This window comes from Protopterus annectens, chromosome 12.part0, assembly GCF_019279795.1.
Source record: "Protopterus annectens isolate FY-2018-M chromosome 12.part0, PAN1.0, whole genome shotgun sequence".
Classification (NCBI taxonomy): Eukaryota; Metazoa; Chordata; order Ceratodontiformes; family Protopteridae; genus Protopterus; species Protopterus annectens.
Window position 1 is genome coordinate 612051488 of NC_056746.1, and position 20941 is coordinate 612072428.

The 20941-nt window shown below is 35.1% G+C and overlaps 1 protein-coding gene across 1 annotated transcript in view; it reads left to right on the top strand.

Annotated features, from left to right (window-relative positions):
- The window catches only part of LOC122816744 (uromodulin-like), a gene marked incomplete in the record, with an annotated part of 268054 nt that overhangs the window by 209751 nt on the left and 37362 nt on the right, over positions 1-20941 (top strand). Inside the window, 1 exon segment of the mRNA XM_044089741.1 lies at positions 18855-19100. Within this exon segment, the coding sequence (XP_043945676.1) occupies positions 18855-19100 (246 nt within the window).

Here is a 20941-nt window from a genome sequence, read left to right on the forward strand (position 1 = left end):
CCTCATATGAAAGTTCTCAGTAGGATGAACAAAATGCTGCTTGTAACCTAAGTGCTTGCTGAGATATTGTAAATTATTTGCAAAATATAACAAACTTAATTGTAACTGTGTTTGCTATGACCTATAAAAATCCTGTTTAAGACCTTGAACCTAAAGAACACTACCATTATAAAATTGTTTGTCCTGAAGGGCTTGCCATTTACAGTTCTTAGTAACTTTTGTGGTTCCAGAGATATAAACATTTGTTTGAAATTTGGGGACATAAGTTTTAACTCTATCAAAATGCTACAGTTACAGTGCAAGCTTCCAGTCCTCCATTGCAGAGAGGGAGTTAACTTTCTTTTAGTTAAAAATAACTTTGTAATGGGAAATGCAACATAACTGCTATACGTATAGATGTATGTATCTTACATATTTGCCCTTTAGATAGATTTCTAATATAGTTTTTATACCTCATTATTTCTTAGATTATTCCCTATCTCACACAGAACCATTTCTTATTTCCATGAAACTCTGCTGAATTCTGTAAGGTTAAAGATTTGCTTATCACATTAATAGTTATATTCCATCCCACTAGATACTAACATTCATCTGGCTATAGGTATTTATCCAGATTATTATACCTGTCGACAATTCTGACTGTGCCATGTGGTTACATCCACACTGGATTTGTGTATGGAGGCATATATATATATATATATATATATATATATATATATATATATATATATATATATATATATCTATATAAAATAAACAAGCAGACTGTGTTCTGAACACCATACAGGATACAGCATAGATAATACTAGATAGTATGCATCAGTGCAGTAAGTGCTATCCTATCGCTGGTCATGCAGTTCTGTATCTGGGGCTCATTTTCATGCCTCACTCATGGTGCATGTATACTGATGGTTTTTGCATGAACTCAATTATGAATGATTGATTTTATCATATTCTAACTTCTCGGTCATCATCATCCCCCCCTTTTCCCAATTTCTACAAAGGATCAGGATGTAGTGTCAACTCTCCCCATCTGTTTAGATGCAGTGCCATTCTCCTAGCTTTTCTGATAGTCATGCCTGACTATCACAGGTCTTCTCTAACATAATCCACCCATCCTTTTGCTGGATGCCTTCATTTCTCTTGCTTTCTTCCTGGCTATCCCAAATCTTCTTCACCAATTAATCTTCTTCTTTTCTACACAAACCACAATAATCTGCTCAGTTTGACCTTCTCTACAACTGGAGCTACTTTGACCTCTGCTCCAGTGTCCTCATTCTTTGTACATCTCACAGTGTGAATCCTACCATCCATCTCAGGCACTTCATCTCCATCACCTCAAGCTTCCTCAAACACTATCCGCACTGCCCAGATTTCTATACCTTTCAGAAGTGTTGGTTGGACCACCGTTTTGTACACCTTACTTTTCAACTTCTTTGGCACTCTTCTGTCACACAGTATCCCTGGCACTCTATGCCAGGTGGCTGTAGCCCCTCTGATTCTTGGTATGACCTTATCATTCAGACTTCCCTTCTCTAGGTATGACCTCATCATTCAGACTTCCCTTCTCCTCCCAGATACTTGAAGCTGTTAATCTGTTCCATGTTTACCCTTTTATCTCAATATTCAGCTTCTTCTGATTTTCCCCATTTGCTATCATGACAACTGTCTTCTCTGTATTCACTTTCATCTTGTGTACCTTCAGTTTTGCATTCCATTCCCTTATCATTTGCTGCAGTTACTATTCAGAGCCTGTTTGTAATTCTGCATATTGATTTGTCCCATTCAACCTGTTTTTCATTAGCAGACCATCGCTTTTGCTGGCGGCAACCTCCTCGATTGACTGGGTGTCCTCGCTTCCCTCAGACAACAGTTTTTGCAGTGGTTGTTGTTTTTTGGTTCTTAGTTTTTCCATATGGAAGGCGAGGGTGTTTCGGTTGACATGGTAGGTGTGTTGCAGCAAATTCAGGAACAACTCAGAAAACATTCGGTTCTCATTCACAAATTGATCAACAAAGATGTTGGATCCGGTCAATCGGACACAGGGGACAGCTTGGGCTTACCCCTCATGCAGGTTACACCCAGGTCTTCCACCGCCGGTGATGGCATCACTAGCTCAGTTAACATGACTAATTCGGTACGGAACGAAATATGTAATAATGAACTATGGAGAAATAATGGTTATTCCTTCAATGTGGTACGAACACCAAAAGGTACGACAGTAACAAAAGACTGTAAATCCATGGAAGACATGCTCAAGCTTTTTGAGATGAAGCTGTTTAAACTTAAAAGAACACAATTAGAAAACAGCTATCTCATTAGAAACATTGAATTAGGCATGGTACCGAAGGGTCTACGCTTATGGAGATATCTGAACGGATGTGAGGCGGATGAGATTATGCTCAAGGAATTACATGATTTATTCAACAACAGTGGATTGAAATTAATGGATATTATGGTTAAGTACAATAACATCAAGATAGAAGGTCTGTTAACGGAATTGGATATCCTGAACAATAATATCAGCAAGGATCTTCTTTTTGACCAGTATTATACGAACTATATTCACATTATTGAGGACGTGGAATATAGTTGTGACAATATATTTCAGAAGAAAAACATCAAAATTCAGAGAGACATTAAAAGATATGAATCTGGGCAAATCTATCCTAAATCAAAAGCGGTTGATGGTAGCCATGGTAACGAAAGTAAAAGGGTGTATGAGAAGAATAGGGAGGAAGTTGATGATGTCAGTTCCTGTCGTGAGCGTGACGATCCAGGTGAGACCCGTATGTCCAATGAAAGTCTAACAGATGATGGGTTGCGGCGGTCGGATAGACTGAAAAATCAGGGGCATTCATCAGCAGTTAATGATTATGTCAAAACGGGGGCTCGACCCAAAAAGGATTTTTTATTCAACCAAAGGAATGGTTGGAAAACACGCAAATGATAGAAGGCAGACTTGGGGTCGAAATGAAAATAATGAAGGAAGGTGAAATCGGACTTGTTCAACATGATATGGACCTTGAGCACACTAGTTTATGTATTGAGTCTTTTGAATGTAGTGAAGGGGTGAATGTTGGTAAGTCATTTTCGGCTGAGACGCATTTCAGTAATAATTCTGTTCAAACTTTGACATCATCCCACGGTGGTCCTAATTTTGACTCGTATGGTACATCGACTGTCAACAATATTTCATTTAATGTTTTGGTTCAATCACAAGTAATGGATTGCAAGGGAGTATATGAATTTTCAAATGTGGGACCAAGTGAGTTCATTGGTCAACACAATAATGACGAATTTGATGTTGGTGTTAGCAATTCTTTTAATTTTAACACCAATAGTTCACCAGTGCAGTATTTGTGTGAAGGTATGGAGGATAATAATTTAATGAATATAAGTACATATGAGTACGCAATTAATGATAGTATTTTGGTTTGTTCAAATGATGGCAATTATGAAACACCAGATTCAAGATTCAACAATAATGCATGTGGTAGCCATGGTGTCCAACAAGTCACTTCCTTTAGACAGGATAATAATAATTTTTTTCATGTGGATTTTTCCATTAACTTTGACCCCGAAGCATATTTTGATCAAGTGCAGGTGGATAATATGGTCGGACACAACATGTCTAATGACCATAATAATGGTGATGATAATGTCTTAAAAGACTCGGAAAATGTCTTTTTAAGTAATCCCATTATAATAACCAATAATGAGGGTGATTTTAAATTGTTTAATTATTCTAAAGTACACATGGACAATCAACAAGTCAATCTGTTTTCGAGAGGTTTCATTTTTGTTCCATGTGGTAAAGGGAACTTGGTTGAATCCATTTTGGATTTAAAGTTGTTCACCCGTAAATTTAATTTAAAAACTTTATTCAATAATGGCTTTGACAATAGGGACAGGACTGATAATGGTACATTAACTAAGTCCAGTGTATTTAATCCACCAATGAATGATAGGGTGGCCATTTCTGAAAAGCTGAGTGAAATAGATATAAGAAAGTTTCATAAATCGTATAAACGACCGATACATTCTAACATGTCCAAGGAAGAACAAGGCATATTTAAGGGTATATGTAGCATTAAAGATATTAGAATTATGAGACCCAATAAGGGTAACAGAGTAGTCATCACTGATAAAAATGATTACATTTCTTATATGACAAGTATGTTACTCAATTATTCTTACACTGAAGTTAGTATTAATGAAATAAACATTGCCCATAAAAAATAGATTTATTACTCAGTGACATGGTATTTCAAGGGGAGATTTCTGAGAATGAATATCATTTTTTGATCAATGAACATCCTGTCATCAGTGGGGTATTTGGTATACCTAAAATACATAAAGGGCTGAATAATTTGCAGTTTCGACCGATTGTTGACGGGAAAAGGAGCAAAACTTGTTTCATCAGTCAATTTTTAGATCATCATTTCAAAAGGGGTATGTCCAAGTTTCCATACATCACGAAAGATTCATAGGATTTTTTAGGAAAAATAAAAGATTTTGACATGAAAGATGGTTATTACTTTGTAACGGTGGACGTATGTAATTTGTTCACAACTATACCTCATGATATTGGTCTAATATGGTTGGAGGAACAACTATATGAGACCAATGTTTACGATCAGGATAGAATTAACACATTAGTCAATTTAATGGACATTGTGTTGCAAAATAATTTCCTGTTTTACGAAGGTAACTATTACCAACAAGTGAATGGTGTGGCAATGGGGGCAGCATGTGCCCCCATGTACGCCAATCTTATTATGAGCTATTGGGAACATAATTACATATTTAAAACAGAATTTTATAAGTATATTAAAATATATACAAGGTATCTAGATGATATTTTTATCATCTGGGATGATGATCAAAGGGCACTGGATTCATTTCTGGTGTACATCAATAATACTGTAAGGTTCTTAAAGTTCACTCATGAAATCAGTCACGATGTAATTACGTATTTGGACATTAGGTTATCCTATGATAAGACCCAGGGTGGACTTAAATCGAATATATACAGGAAACCAACGTTCTCCAATTCCTATCTTCACTATGAGAGCTGGCACCCTGACCACCAGAAAAAAGCCATTGTTAAAGGGCAGATGGTCAGGGCGGCCAGAATGGTGAGCAATGATGAGGAATTTGTTGAGGAAATAGCTTACATGTCAAATTTATTTCAAAACAGGGGATATCCCAAACAATTATGTAAGAGAATATTTCATGAGGTTGTGCATAAAAGACAAATAGGGACATACCAAGCCATACTATGTTCAGGTTTCTCATCTGAAAGATGTAATATTAATAAGTCAATGGCTAAATCTGTGTTTAACAACATTCATTTGTACATATCCACATTTAATGATTCCTCTGAAATTATTAGACATATTATTGAGAGGAATTGGGACATTTTGTATAGAGATAACATTTGGGGACATCTTTTTCAGGGTCATGTAAAATTTGTTTATAGGAAGGATGTGTCTTTCAAGGATATTTTTGAAAAAGACACTAGGAACAGTGGGGGATTCTCTCACAGACCTAATGGTAATTTTAAATGTGGGAGGTGTTCCGTGTGCCCTCACATATATTGCACAGATAGTAATTTATTAGTGAATTTTTGTAATATTAAGATTAGTGGCCATTTTAATTGTTACACATCCAACGTTGTTTACCTTTTTATTATGTCAGGACTGCAAGGCATTTTATGTTGGTAAAACCAGTAGACATTTTAGAGATAGAGTAAAGGAACACCTTTTGGATATCCAACATTTAAAAACAATCAATGCCCTTGCTAGACATATACAGAGTAACGTTAATCACAGATTTAAATGTTGTGTTATTCAACACATTGTTTATGATTCACAGGGTAGGACCATTCAATATGATTTGGATGTTAAAGAGCTAAGATGGCAGATATTTTTAGATGCATATAATAGACCAGGCTTGAATGAATTTTGTACCATTAAGCCTATTTTAAAGATCAATAGGATTATGGGGAAATAACTTATTAAGAGCCAGTGGTTTATTATTAATGTTTTACATACACGTCATACAATTTTTTGTCTAGTTGGTCATTGCGTATTATTTTCATTTGTCATTTTTTTCATTTTTAATCTCAATTTATATCAATTTTATTTTTATTTTCAATTTTTAATTTTGAGTGCATAAGACTTATTAATTTTCATTGAGCATTGGATGTGTATTTTTGAGTGATCTTTTTAATAATACATCATTTATTTGTTTTCATTCATGCATAACAAATTAGGATATTTAATGATAGATTTTATAATTAATTTTATATTGATTATTAATATTATATATATTCAGTTATATTTCTTTTAGTCACTTATATATATATAGGGTTTAATACTCACACACAATTACATTTTTTTATAGTGTGTAATGGTATTGACCATTTCATTGGTTGTTTTGGAAGTGCATTTTAACGTTGCAACTGTGCATTCAGTATGGTGGAAATGATTACCACTTTAAAATTAAGTGTTAACACTTTCAATTAGCATTTTAAATGACTTATTAATTGTTGGTAATTAAATTATTTTGGGTGTAACCTTATGTATTTAACTGGTTTTGGTCAATTCAGAAATGTATTCTGAAGAAGTTCGTTTAACGGACGAAACCTAGGTCAAGAAATTCGTTTATGGTTCAATAAAAGAAATTTGTCTTTGGTCTAACAAACCTTGTTTCATTACTCTGTGGTTGGATTCATTTTGGAATATTCTTTTTGCACAGCGTTACCTTTGTTCACATAGTTGTGTGGTTTGTTTGCTGGCGGCAACCTCCTCGATTGACTGGGTGTCCTCTCTTCCTTTAGACAACAGTAGTTACAACTGTCTTCTCTGTATTCACTTTCATCTTGTGTACCTTCAGTTTTGCATTCCATTCCCTTATCATTTGCTGCAGTTACTATTCAGAGCCTGTTTGTAATTCTGCATATTGATTTGTCCCATTCAACCTGTTTTTCAATAGCAGACCATCGCCAGTATGAAGAGCAGTGGGTACAGAGTTGAACCCTGATGCACACCAACTCCCACTGGGAATCCCTCTATGGATCCAACAATGTACTTGTGTCATTGGGCCTTTGTACATAGCCAACACTAATTCAAACCATCACAAGACTGCCCAAATCAGCTTTTTCGGGATCTTCTCACATGCTATCTGCAAGTCTTGATGTGTCAGTTTGACTTTTTCCTCATCTCAAGCTTCTTCTCAACTATACATCTCACTATGAACATCAGTTCATTTGTGTTTTATCCAGATCTGATCCAAACTGGTCATCTCCCATCATACTATTACTCTCTATATTCATTTATTAGTCACCCTGTCAAGCATTTTCATTACTTGTGACAGGAGTTTGATGCATCTTTGGTGCTCACAGTTGTGATTGCCTCCTTTGTTTTACATTACTGGCATTAGAATGCATATTTTTCAGTCATCTGGGATAAATCTTTCTCTACATACTGCTATGGCTACCCTCTGGAGAAATTTCTTTCCTAATTCACCCAAGATCTTGATCATATCTGCTGTGACATCATCTGATCCCGATGCTTTTCCTGACTTCATTTTTCTTGGTGCTGTTCTCAGTTTTTAGGGACAGCTCTTCCTCATTCATTTTAGGCTATGTCTGAAGCAGGACAACTTCTGTATGGTTTTCTTCATTCAAAAGTTGACGGGAATACCTTTACCATCTGCCTTTGATATACTGTAGACTAGTGAATAGATTGTTGCTGGCATGCCTTACGAAGGGTTTCTGATAACTATCTTTTTTATTCTTCTGTCTTAACCTTACCTCCTGATGGAATTTATTTCTACCATTTGCCAAATCATTTCCAGAACCTGGTAGAGTGCTTCTGATGCCTTATTCTTTGCTATTGAGACTGCTCTCTTAGCCTTTTTTGTTAGCCAACCAGTATTCCTTCTCCATCTGGTTTGTCTTTTCTATCTCCCTCTTTACTTGCACTCCATTTTTTAATATCTTCCCAGACTTCTATAGTCCACCACCAGCTTTCTTTATGTACCTTTTTTCCACATCTGGCTCAGCCATATCTGTTATATAGTCCTCACGCATCCTGTTTTGAGGCACTTCCAGTTTTCTTTTTTAAGGCCACCTATTTGCTGTTCTTTCTTTTTTTTTTTTTTTTCTTTCAAAACAGGTTTATTGTTTTAACATACAAAAGAAATATCATAACAATTTTATACAAGTAATTAAAAATAGATATGATTATAACATTCAACAAAACAACCAAAATATTTACAAAGACATCCACTACAATCAGATCAATTAATTAAACTAAAATACCATGCTATTGAAATTAAGATTTTTTTAACAGATTTTGTAAATTATCCCATACAATATAATAAGATGTTTTTCTAGTTGTTCTTGACCTAATTGTGTTTATTTCCATATGGCACACTATATTCATAACATTTTTAAATTCATTGAACGAAGGAGGTGTATCTGAAATCCAATTTCTGGTTATTATTTTCCTAGCCACTGCTAGAATAGACCATAACAAGGGAAGCTTAACCTTTTAACACTTTGAGGTACAGGTGTGTTGAATAATATAAGAGATTTAGAAATAATGAAATTATCTGTAAAAAGAGCCTGCAAAAATTCATTAACTGACTTCCAGTATTCTTTCAATTTTATACAGTCATAAAACATATGAGCCCAGTCAGCATTAATGTCTATATTACATCTTTTACATAGATTATCTTTATTATTTATTTTATTCATCATCAAAGGTGTATAAAAAGATCTATGTAAAAATTTCCATGTATAAAGTCTCCAGACAATGGAAGACGTAGTTCTATAGGCAGATTCCAATATATATTGTTTATCTTGTTGATTTGGTGGGTCCCCATTAATGGAAGTGAAATAATTCCAGTATGTATCTTCACTGTAAAAGGTTTCCTGTCTGATAATTTTATGTATGTATGAAAGCTTACCTTTATCAGAAACTTTATGTTGTAAATTTAATATTAAGTAATCAATCAGTGTTGGAATAGAGTCTTTAACTGTTACAGACATTAGATCTATTTTATTAATGAGATGTTGTCTAAAGGTCTGAACCTCTAACCAGCAAGTTTCTCTTAGATCAAATTCTTGTTTTAAGAAATCTAGATTTTTAACTTTATTATCAGATATCAACTGATACCAGTACTTTAGATCATTATCTATAGCTAAATGATTTCCTTCAGAAGTAGATGACAAAAGCATACCCTGAGTATACATTATAGGGAATATAATAAAATTCCATTCCCTATATTTAGGGTGCATGAATATAAAGTTATGATAGCTAATAATAATATTTAATGGGTAACAAACCATATGTTTAGGTGTAATAAGTGAAGTACAAAATTCCTTTAGTAACCATAACATGGAGTTATTTACAATCATTTTTTTATGTGTTAAGGGGATTTTCATGAAGTGCATACTAATTAGCTCCCAGTAATCTTTCCATTTTGCAACATATTTGCTGTTCTTTCTGCGGTCCTAGAGCCATGTGCATTTCCCTGAACTTTTGTGCTTACACTCTGTCAACATCCAGGTCTTCAGACTTGGCCTTATTGACCATAGACCCTTCTCTGATTACTGCTTGCATCTGATTGTGGCCACCCGTGTTTTATGCTCTGGGCAAATTGTTTTGTTGGGAAAAAACTTAGTAATATCTGATTCTACCTGGCCTTTCCTTATTAGGAGGAAGTCTACCTAAGATGTATGTTGATAACTCTTGTATGTGGTCTTGTGACTGTCTCTCTTGTTGAAACGTGATGGCCACCATCTAGCCATTTGACAGACAGAAGTCTAGAGTATCATTTCCTTCTTTATTCTTGCTTCTCCTCATATGTGAACCTAAGCAGCCCTCATATCCTGTTCAGTTTGCCCTATTTGCATTGAGGTTTCATATTATCAAAAGCAGCTCATTTTGTCCTGCATTATCTAGCAGCCTGAATGCACTCTTTTTCTTGCTTTTATAACCCTACTGTAGGGCATAGGATGATATTATAAATGTTATCCTATCTTTACACTGGAGTGTAATTGCCATGAGTCTGTCAGACCAATTCTGATGACTTCTCTCACTGTTTTCAGAAGACTCTCTTTCTCCACATATCCCACAGAATTTTAAGTCTGTCATTTGTTTGACTAGTAGAGTCTGGGTCCCAAACCAAGTGGATTTGCTGCACTGCCCTTCCATCTTGTCTCCTGGATACATAGGATCTCCATTCTCCTCCTTCCCATCATGTCATCTGCTTCCAAGCTGAGTCCTGTCAGTGAACCATTGTTAATTGTGACAATCCTTGGTTCATGTTTGGCAGGTTGATTGACTTCACATTCATCTTTCTGTCAACAGAGCTGTCCTGGGTAACTCAAGCTGGACAACTGGACACTAGACAGTCAGTAGCTTATTGCCTAGGGCTACAGGGCTTTATGGTGGAAAAACACTCTGGCCAATAGATGCACATAGACCCCTTGCATCTTTAGCATAGGTCCCTGGTGTAAGTTTGAGTAGGTCAAGCCCTCAACCCCTTTATCACCAGCAAGGCATAATGGGATGTCTAACACAATCCAAACTGTGTGTCCCCTTAGATAGGGTAAGAAAATTTGCTCATGGTATAAGCAAACATGTCAGATCACAATTAGCAAATTTCCTAAGTACCAAATATAAAGAGTTTGCAATTCACTAAAAGTCTTCTTACTGCCATGTAATGGGCTATCACACAGCAAAGAAAGGAAAAATAAAATGCCTTTGAACTGCAGTTTAAGTTGCAATAGATATCCAAGCATAGTTGCTAACCTTTTTATGGGGTGGTGGGAGACCCAACTTCTAAACAACATTCAATTTTTTGAAAGACATGTTAAGATGTGTAAGAGGTTTGTGGATGGCCTGTTTTTTATTACTGATCCATCTTTAGATCATATAGATGCATTTGTTATAGACATTAATAATTAATAATAGTGTTAACTTTTTAAGCTTTGTCTTCAGCCAAGTAGGAGAAAATGTTCCATATTGGGATGTGGTAGTTAGTTGGGATGCTGCCAGTCATAGTTTTTCTAGTGGGATGTACAGAAAACCTTGTTTGTCTGGCAGTTATTTACATTACCTTAGTGCTCCTCCCACTTACATGAAAATAAATATGTATTTATTTATTTTATTTATTTTACATTTGTTAACCGGGGATGTCTTACTGAGCCGAAAAGGCCCTTTTTCAGCAGAGGCCCAGGGAGAAAAGCTCCAGACAGAAAAATTACAGATACAGTTAAATATTTAGACATGATCAGTATACACACAAATTACAACAGACATGTTTTTACAGTGATATGCAGCATATCAACAGTTACAGTGGAAATAACAAACAAGAAAATATTAATTTAAAAATAAAGGTAATTAATAGATTTGTGGTGTACAGCTGAAATTTGGAACATAGGTAGAATACATACATAGTACACAGGTGCAGTACATACATTGTACATTAGCCAGCGTGTGTGAGTAAGAGTGAAAACTATTATCAAGTACTCTAGGTTTAGTATGTGTACCTTATCTGCTTTCACTAGCCTGGGGAGCAGTCGTGGCATTGCCAACTTTGCTTGAGATGTTGCCTAATGAGGTTTTTAAAGGAGGCTTTGGATGATGTGTTTTGTATGCTAGTGGGGAGAGAGTTCCATTTTTTAGCCACTGAACTACTATATAGTGCATCTCCAAAGCTACTGTAGCTGTTGGTGATTTCTAGTAGTAGTTTGCTTGATGATCTAAGAGGCCTTTTGGCAGAGTGATGTTGTACTAGGGTTTTTGAGGGGAGGACACTTATTGGGGAAGTAACAGACAGAATGACAGAGGCAGAGTTAATTGTAGGTTATGAGTTTGGGCAGTTCAAGCCAGTGGAGCTGTCTCAAAGCAGTGCAGTGATGAGCTCTATCATTTTGCAGCAAAGTGGACACTTCTGTTATAGCAGGCTTCCATTTTGCTTAGTTCAGTTTTGTTGAGATTAGTCAGAATGGGAAATGCATACAGTAGGGTGGATAGAAATTGGGAGCGAGCAATGGCAGATCTTGTGTTGTTGGTAAGAAATGGTTTGATACAGCAGAGTGATCCCAATTTGGCGTGTACTTTTTTAATAGTTAAGTTGAGATGACTATCACATTTTAGGTGGAAGTATATGGTTATTCCCAGTAGCTTAGCCTGTGCCACTGGAGTGATTGGAGTAGCATTTGTGGGGTAAATAGTGAATTGACTGTTATGTGGTTTTGTTGGAACTGGTTATAATCATAAGCTGAGTTTTCTTTGGATTGAGGATACGTTGGTCTTTGGTAAGATAGTTTTCAATGTCAGAGAATGCTAGTTGAGTTGTTTGCAGGAGGGTGGAAATATTTTGTGCAGCACACATTAAGGTAGTATTATCTGCATACTGAATGATAGATGCATGCTGTGGTGGAGGTATGGAGGTCATTTGTGAAGATTGTGAATAGTAGTGGTCCTAAGATAGAACCCTGTGGGACACCTATAGTTATGGGCAGCTGAGGAGAGAGAGAGAATTTTCCCATTTCACAGCTTGGTACCTGTCAGTTAAGTAGCTTTGGAACCAGGTAAGAGTGGAATTTGATAGGTGATCTTGGTTTAGTTTGTTTATCAGGATTTGGTGCGAGACTGTGTCAAATGCTTTGGACATATCCAAAAAAAGAGTTGACACCTGCAGGCCTTTGTTTTTGAGATGGTTTACTGTGTCTGTGAAGCAGAGGAGGGCTGTAGTGGTACTATGGGTAGGTCTGAAACCATGTTGAGTAGGTGACAGGATGTTGCTGTCTAGGAGATATTTTAGCACCTGGGTATGGATGCATTTTTCTAGGATTTTGGCAAGGGGGAGAGTATAGCAATGGGTCTGTAGTTATTAAGTTCAGTGGCGGTCCCATCTTTATGTATGGGTATAACACAGGATATTTTCCAGAGTTTTGGACACATAGTTTTCAACAATTGATCTGTTTATGAGAGTGGAGATTGGGATAGCAATAACATCTGCTGTGAGTTTCAAGAAATAGCTGGGGAGTAGGTCGGCTGCTGTTGATGAGGTTTTTAGTTTGGAGAGCATGCTTTTGATTGAAGTGGTGGAAACTGTTATGAGGATTAAGCTTGTATTAGTGTTATTTGTGTTGGTGGAGATAGTGAGGTTGGAACTGGCCTGTGATATTAAGGATAGAACTGAGTTCACAAAGTGGGAGTTGAATTGTGTTTCGATGGGAACTTTAGTGTCAGGGGTGGTTGGTTTGGGGGCAACCTTCTGGGTGGATTTTAGTAGCTGGTTTACTTTTTTCCAAAATATTTGGGGGTTGTGTTGGTATTTAGTTTGTAATGTCGTGTAGCAGGATTTTTTTGTCCAGCCTAATGCATTTTTTTGCACAGTTGTGCAGTTCTTGGTACTTAGTTAGGCTTTGTGTTTTTTTTGTTTTTTTGACAGTAAAGCCAGGCAGTGTCTCTAGACTTGAGGATTTGTTTGGTTTCTTTATTAAGCCAGGGGTTTGTAGAGGTTCTAACCTTGATTTTGCGCAATGGAGATACATTGTCTAGGTGTTGTAGAAATGTTTTGTTGAAATATGCTACAGCCTGGTCAAGTGGGAAGGTTTTTAAGGAGGTCCAGTCGCAGTTACAGAGTAAAGTATTGAGGACTTCGGGAGAGAAATTTTTTGTGTTTCTAGTGGATTTATAGTTAGTGGTTTTGCATATGCTTGTTCTACTATGTATAAGGTATATTATGTTGTGGTCACTTAAGGTGTCTGGGAGACTGCCTGAGTGGGGGTACAATGTGGGTTGTTAGTTAGGACCCAGTCAAGGATGGATTCCCTTTTAGATTTTTTATCACATCTAGTTGGAATTTTTACTAGCTGCTGGTAGCCATGGAGATTTATTAGATTACTTGGTGGTTCAGTCACATGTATTCACAGAGGTCAGATGATCTGGCTGTCTAGACTGACCACTGCCTTTGGTAACTTTTCCAATGGGATCAATGATATTATTACATTATTCAGCAGTAGGGGTTATGATTTAGGCCTGTTGTTTAAGACTGCTGATGAGATTAAGCAGAATAGAGACAAACAATTTCCTCCCATTTCTGAGGCGGGTACACCTCAGAAGAACAGTACTGATGTTAAATGCAACAATAGTTTTATTTTGTAGATGACTGTTGATGACAGCAGCATTAGTGATATTATTACACACAGTTGGAAAATTTTACAGGGGAACCCTGACGTAGACACAGTGGTGGGTTCCTCCCCTAAATTTGTATGCAAAAGTGCATTAAGCATTGGTTGGAGAATACAAATACTTGGATGCCTTTGTCACTCACACATAAAAAAGTGGGTATGTTTAAGTGTGTTTTTTGCAGGGCCTGTAATTTTATACCTGATGGCTCTATCATTGTTTTGACTCATATGGACAAAAGCATTAAAATTAGAGTGCACTATGATTGTAACACCACTGGTTTGATTTACAGTGCTGTCTGTTCACATTGTGATGCATTTTATATCCGCATGACTACCAGAAAGTTATCTCCAAGAGTTAAAGAACACTTGTATGCTATTAAGAGCAAAGATACCAACAGTCCCTTATATAGACGCACCTTAACATGTGGTTCCTTTAAAAAGTTTTATTTTGCTGTCTTAGAGTATTTACCTGTGGATCTTATGGAGGGCTTTTTCAAGAAGCAGTTGCTTAAAAAAGAAACATTGTGGAAGCTTAAGATGCAGGCCAAAAAGTTTCCTGGCCTGAACGATACCACTTATGTAACATTTTTTTTATAATTGTTTTTTAATATCATGTTATTTTGTATTGAGTTATATTTATGTGGAGTGGATGGTTTACCATTGCAATGTCGATCCTTACATGGGCGACTCGACTTGCACAAAGTCGAAAATGCGATCGTCAGCACACCGAATCCCAAATGTGTGAACGGCAAAACCTCGCCCCTGTCTAACCCATGGTAGCATGGGTGTGGAGGTGTTGTGCGGCCGGTAATGTCGAACATCGAATGGGTTTCATTAACGAACAGTTTTTGCACTTTCGGTTCGCGTAAATGCGTCGATGGGGTGGCCGTTCGAACAAAGTGCATTCGCATATTCAATAGTAAACCGGAGTGGATTCAGTCCTGTTTTACCTTTTTGGGCTACTATTGGTCTTAATTAATTTATTATTTCTTTATTTCTGATTGATTAATTTGCATTATAAAGTTGTCTTCTAGTCAGTTGCTCAGTTTTTTGATGAAGTCCCTTGTGGATGAAAGTGCTCAAAAATAAACTTCCTTTAAGAAGATTCCATTTTCCTGTGGTGCCTATCTGCAGATGTTTTCATTGTTCAGTTGTGCTATTCATCATCTGAGTGGTTTGTTTGTGTTAATTTTGTATTCCAATATATTGAAATACAAAGCTGCTAAGGTATGAGGTTCAGGTGCATTATTCTTGGTTTTATAAAATAGAGAAGTATAGGTTTTCCAAAATTATAATAACCTATGAAATTCTTCAGAGAAAATGGTCTAAAATTAAATCTTTAATGAGTTAATAATTGTCAAATCATTAAATCTTTAATGATTTGACAATTATTGATGTTACAAAACCTATGGGTCCTTAATGCTTGCAGTTGATAAGAATGGGGAGAGGAGATATTCTGTGTTTACAAATCTCTTGTGGACTTTTAAGGATAGACAATTCTGCAAACTTTTTACAAAGTAGTAAGTCTGTATGTATTTTTCCAGAAAGACTAGTTAACCCATAAAATGAATTTAGGAAAGTTCTGATTCTTGAACCTTTTTAAAGAAAAAAATCATCTATGTGTATAGCTGCTCTTTTGAATGCTCATTTCCATTTCTCTAGGTATATCTCAGCAAAATGTTGGAAATTTGGTCACTCTGAATGGTATAAAGTGAGAGATTTCATGGAGTTTTGCATTTGGAAGTAGAGTAGCTACATAGCAGACGATGCCCTTTTCCCTACTTTTATGGCTCATATATTGCTGTTTAGTTTATTCATTATGTTGTATTTGGAAATCTGCTTCATTGTTGCTTTATTTACAGACTTCAAAAGTACATCACAAGGAGAAAGTAAAAGAACATACAAACAGTCTAAGTAATGCTCAGTGTGAGCCTTTCCCTTTTAAAGTGATAGGTTTACATGTAAGTACTAGGCTTGCTATCCTTCTGGGCCATTTTAAGCATAGCCAATTTCCTTTTCAAATATGAGAATCAAACCTAGTCTTTTGTAACTATGAGGTAAACACCTTAATCCTTATACCAAGCTCCAACCCCCTTTGTTTTGCTATACTAGAAATATTGATCATGTCCTGTTTCCAGTGAATATTCAGATCTATTCATATTTTCATTCAATTTACGCATTCAGAACCCAGAAAACTTTCAATACCTAGATTTCCTATTTATAATCTTGCTACTCTTTGGATTTCCACTCTGTTTTATTAACTTAATTAGCATTCTTTATCCATTGCTGACACATCTTTATATAGTAATAAAATTCTCTCCTCTCCAGTTATAATAATTAATGGTATGAGACAGAACTGTCCGCTTTCACCATATTTATTTAACCTCTATATAAAACCACTGTTTCTTTTTATAATACAACAATCCTACCATTTTATACCAGTAATCTGCAAAATTCCCATACTTTTAATGGCCTTTGCTGATGATCTAAATCTTTATTTTTCCCTACCTAATATGGAGCAGCAAAAATAGATATTTTTTCAAAATTTTCTAATTCTAAGTTAAACTTATATAAATCAGCTATTTTCCCTCTTAACATGAACTATATATTGGCTAGTCTCTTCTCTAAATCAGAAATTAGAATAAAGAACTCTTTAAAATACATAGGTATCACTTTTCAACATACTCCCACTTTCTTCTTCAAAGACAACTTAGCAAAAGTGTGGCCTACTATTGAACATGCTAATACTAAATGGAATACATTAATTTTCCCATTACTATCTAAAGTTTCTATCATTAAAATGAATATATTACCTAGGTTACTGTTCCAGTATAACTCATCTAATCTAATAGTACACTTTATTTTTTTTCAGAATATCACTAGCAAATTATCCAAATTTTTATGGTCCTCCAAATCTGTCAGGATTGGATATAGAAAATTAATTTATCCCAAGAACCATGAAGGATTGAACCTTCCAGACTAAACTATATTATGATATAATACATTCTAATAGATTGATTGTGATATCAAAATATAGTCCTAAGTCAAATTCATGGAGTCTTATCTGGGTTCAAATATGATACAACGATATATGTAAATCTCACTGTAACCCTAAAGCACTACCCTTTATTAAAAAAAAATAAATCTTAAAAGTCTCAAAATATATAAATTATTAATACAGAAGAGAAAAATCTTTCAAAGCCTAGTTCAGTTGCTCAATCTAAAAAATGCATTTATTTTATTGCAGCCAATTAATTTAAACCCTAGTTTAAAAATGAATGCTCAAATGCTAAACCTTTCTCATCACCCTTTTCTCAAAGACAAATGTGTTATAGACTTGTATATTTATAGACATCTCTCAATTAGTGATTTAGGGAAAGCCCTAATCTTTCCAAATAATTACACTGTCATATTAAGACAAATAAGGGAATTAATATCAATACTTCTAAATCAATCTAATATCAGCAATTATAATATAACATTATGCAAACACTTATGGAAGGCCTTCACATAGAAGAAGATGATATTCAATGCATATAAATGAATTTAATCACTAAAATATCAAAATTCAATTATTTTTTTCTAAATACTGGACCAGACTTAACCCATTAATTATATAGAATCAACAAACCCAGTCTTTTCATTTAACTTCAAAATAATTACCTATGAAAAAAATCCTATATACACATCTCATATTAGTTAACAATACATATCTAACTCCATTCATTCTTAATAAATTTTATTACTCAACATCACCAGATTAGTCTTTTTGTAAACCTCAGAAAGCTGACTTACTACATATATTATGGAGTTGTAAATGTTCCTACAAATTATGGTGTTCCCTGAAAGTCAAACTAGAGAAAATGGGTTATGAGAAATTAACCCTGTCTTGAGAATTTGCAATACTACATATTCCCCTGCCTAGTTTAAACCTACAAGATATTTTATTATTCTCATTAATTAAAGCTGTATTACCCAAAACTGGCTTAATAGATCCAAAATTTCATGGGATGGTTTTAACCAAATGGCTATTAGGTATATAACAACACATAAATTATTTTTAACCAATTACACTAGATTCTCCTGTTACAATAATTATTGGAAAAAGCTATTTGATTATATCTTGTAATAAATCTCTAAATTAGACTATTAATGTTATTACATTTATTCATCAATGTCCAAGCATTTAATCAGAACACCTATTTAAGAGTCTTTATTGTTTTTTGCATACCTTATTGTAATTCTGTTAAAACCTTTCTTTATAAACAACTTTTTCTGGCATGTGGCATTTATTGTATATATAGTGTTTTGTATATAATGTCTATATTACTGTTTTGTATATATTATAAAGTTAGTGCTGTTGTTATTAAAAGTTTAAATATCAAATAAAGATATTTGAAAACACAAAGAACCCAGAAAACTTTCAAAATGTATTAGCACTTCTCGTGAAAATATATATTTTAGTTTAAAACACATTTTGATTTACTTATTTGGTTTAATAATGCTTTGGTGGATCTTTTGTCATGTTGCAGAAAGCATTAATTTATTTCCAGATATTTTATTACTACTGTATACCATAATAAAGTCTGAATACAGAATTAATGCATTCAAATCATTTACCTTGCAGCTCCAGTAATATCAGCATTGGAGGGACTGCAACATATTCTGCAAAAATGGCTTTGTACCAAAATGCTGACTTCACCAGGCCATTTGAAGGGAACAGAATTATACTTTCTGTAGAGGCCATGCTGTATTTTGGCATTATGGTGGAAGATGCTGATGGATACCAGTTTGCTGTAGTAATAAGAAATTGCTATGCAACTCCTACAAGAAATCCCTTTGATTCTGTGAAATACTACATTATTAAAGACAGGTAATATGATGAAAGTAGGTAACATTTTGTTTTATGTTCCAGCATGCTCTCTAGCAGATGTCATGTGCTGATGTTTTGTATGAAGAACTCATGACTTAAAGGGGATTAAGCATTTTACCACTAAATGACAAAGGGCATGCAGTCCTATGATGGTATAGTTGATATTAGGATCAAAATGGCGTCTCTACATTTACACGAGTCTCAACTCTATGGGACTAGAGTTTTTGAGCTCAGCTCATGGATGTTAACACCAAGATCACTGTTTTCTTAGGAAATCACTGTTGGTTTGGTTTATAAGTATGCACTGGCAGAAATTATTTTGCTTTGGAAAGCTTCTCCATTCTTCATGCTTTCGCAACATGGAGTTGGCGTGTGTATATATATATATATATATATATATATATATATATATATATATATATATGTGTGTGTGTGTGTGTGTGTGTGTGTATGTATGTATATGGATCCCCTTCAGATGAGCGAACATTCATTTGAACAAAACCCATATAACTGACACAATGATACCGAAAGGTCAAATAAATGAAACCTTAAAAGACTGACATCCAAAAACTTGAAACAGTTACTGAACTGCACTCTGTTGCAGCAGTAGCTACCTGGATGGAAACATGCCCTTTTCTACAAGGTAGTGTGATCTTGAAGTTGGTATAATTAAGTTACAGGGTGTGGGCTGGTGAAGCCCCCCACGTGGGGGTGCCAGAAATGATGTTATGTTTTTGTCACATTTCTTTAATGTAGTGTAGAATTATGGGAGGGGCTAGTAGTGGTATGGTGTCATAGACATGTATGGTATTTTTTTGTGTGTGTTTGTTTCTGGACAGTGAGGGTTTTCTGGTAAGTGCTTTTCAGGTTTTTGGATGTCGTTCTTTTAAGGTTTCATTTATTTGACCTTTCAGTACCGTTGTCTCAGCTATACGTGTTTCGTTCATATGAGCGTTTGCGCATGTGAAGTAGACCCGTATATATATATATATAGTATGTATGTATATATATATATATATATATATATATATATATATACATGTGTATGTATATGGATTCCCTTCAGAAGCTCAATGTTTCAATACTTTGAACTGCAAATGGTTGAGACCATAAGATCAAAGTTTTGAAACTGAACATTTTGAATGGAGATCAGCACATTGCACAGAATGAGATATTTACCATTTTCCTCACTGTAGTGCAGTCTCAGAGTTGGTATATTTATTTAGCAGGGGGTATGGGAGTGCAGCTGGGCTATATAGGGTCCAGTGACATTATTCTAAAATGCTTTTAGTTGACATGAAAGTAGTCAACAAAAAAAGGTTTAAGCCAGAAAGGAAGACAGAAACTAAAGACATCAAAAAACAATGTTTTTGCAGGAGAGCAAGTCCACTGCACTCCCATATGGGGGGCTTTACCGTCACACCCTCCGTTTATGAAATATACCAACTGCAAGATCGTACTACCGTGGGGAAAGGGCATATATCTCCTCACTGATGCAATATAAAGTGTGTAAATTTATTCTATTTTAAATCTGTTTTGTTAACCATTTTCACGTTGACCAAAAACAGTTTAGACTAATGTCAATAGACCCATACTTATCTATCTATTTATCTATATGAGTAATAAGTTTGGTGGAGGTTTGGTGCTTGTCCCCCTACAAAAACACCTAATTTTAGTTTTATTCACTAGGTTGAATCCAGACCAGTATGACTCATTGAGTTGAGTCCTAATTAAGTTCAGTGTTGGAGATTCATGAGGAAAATGAATCCAAAGATTTTATATTTAGTCAAGAGGTTATTTGTCTGACTGCTTTAACTTCATTGTAATTATTAATTTCCTAG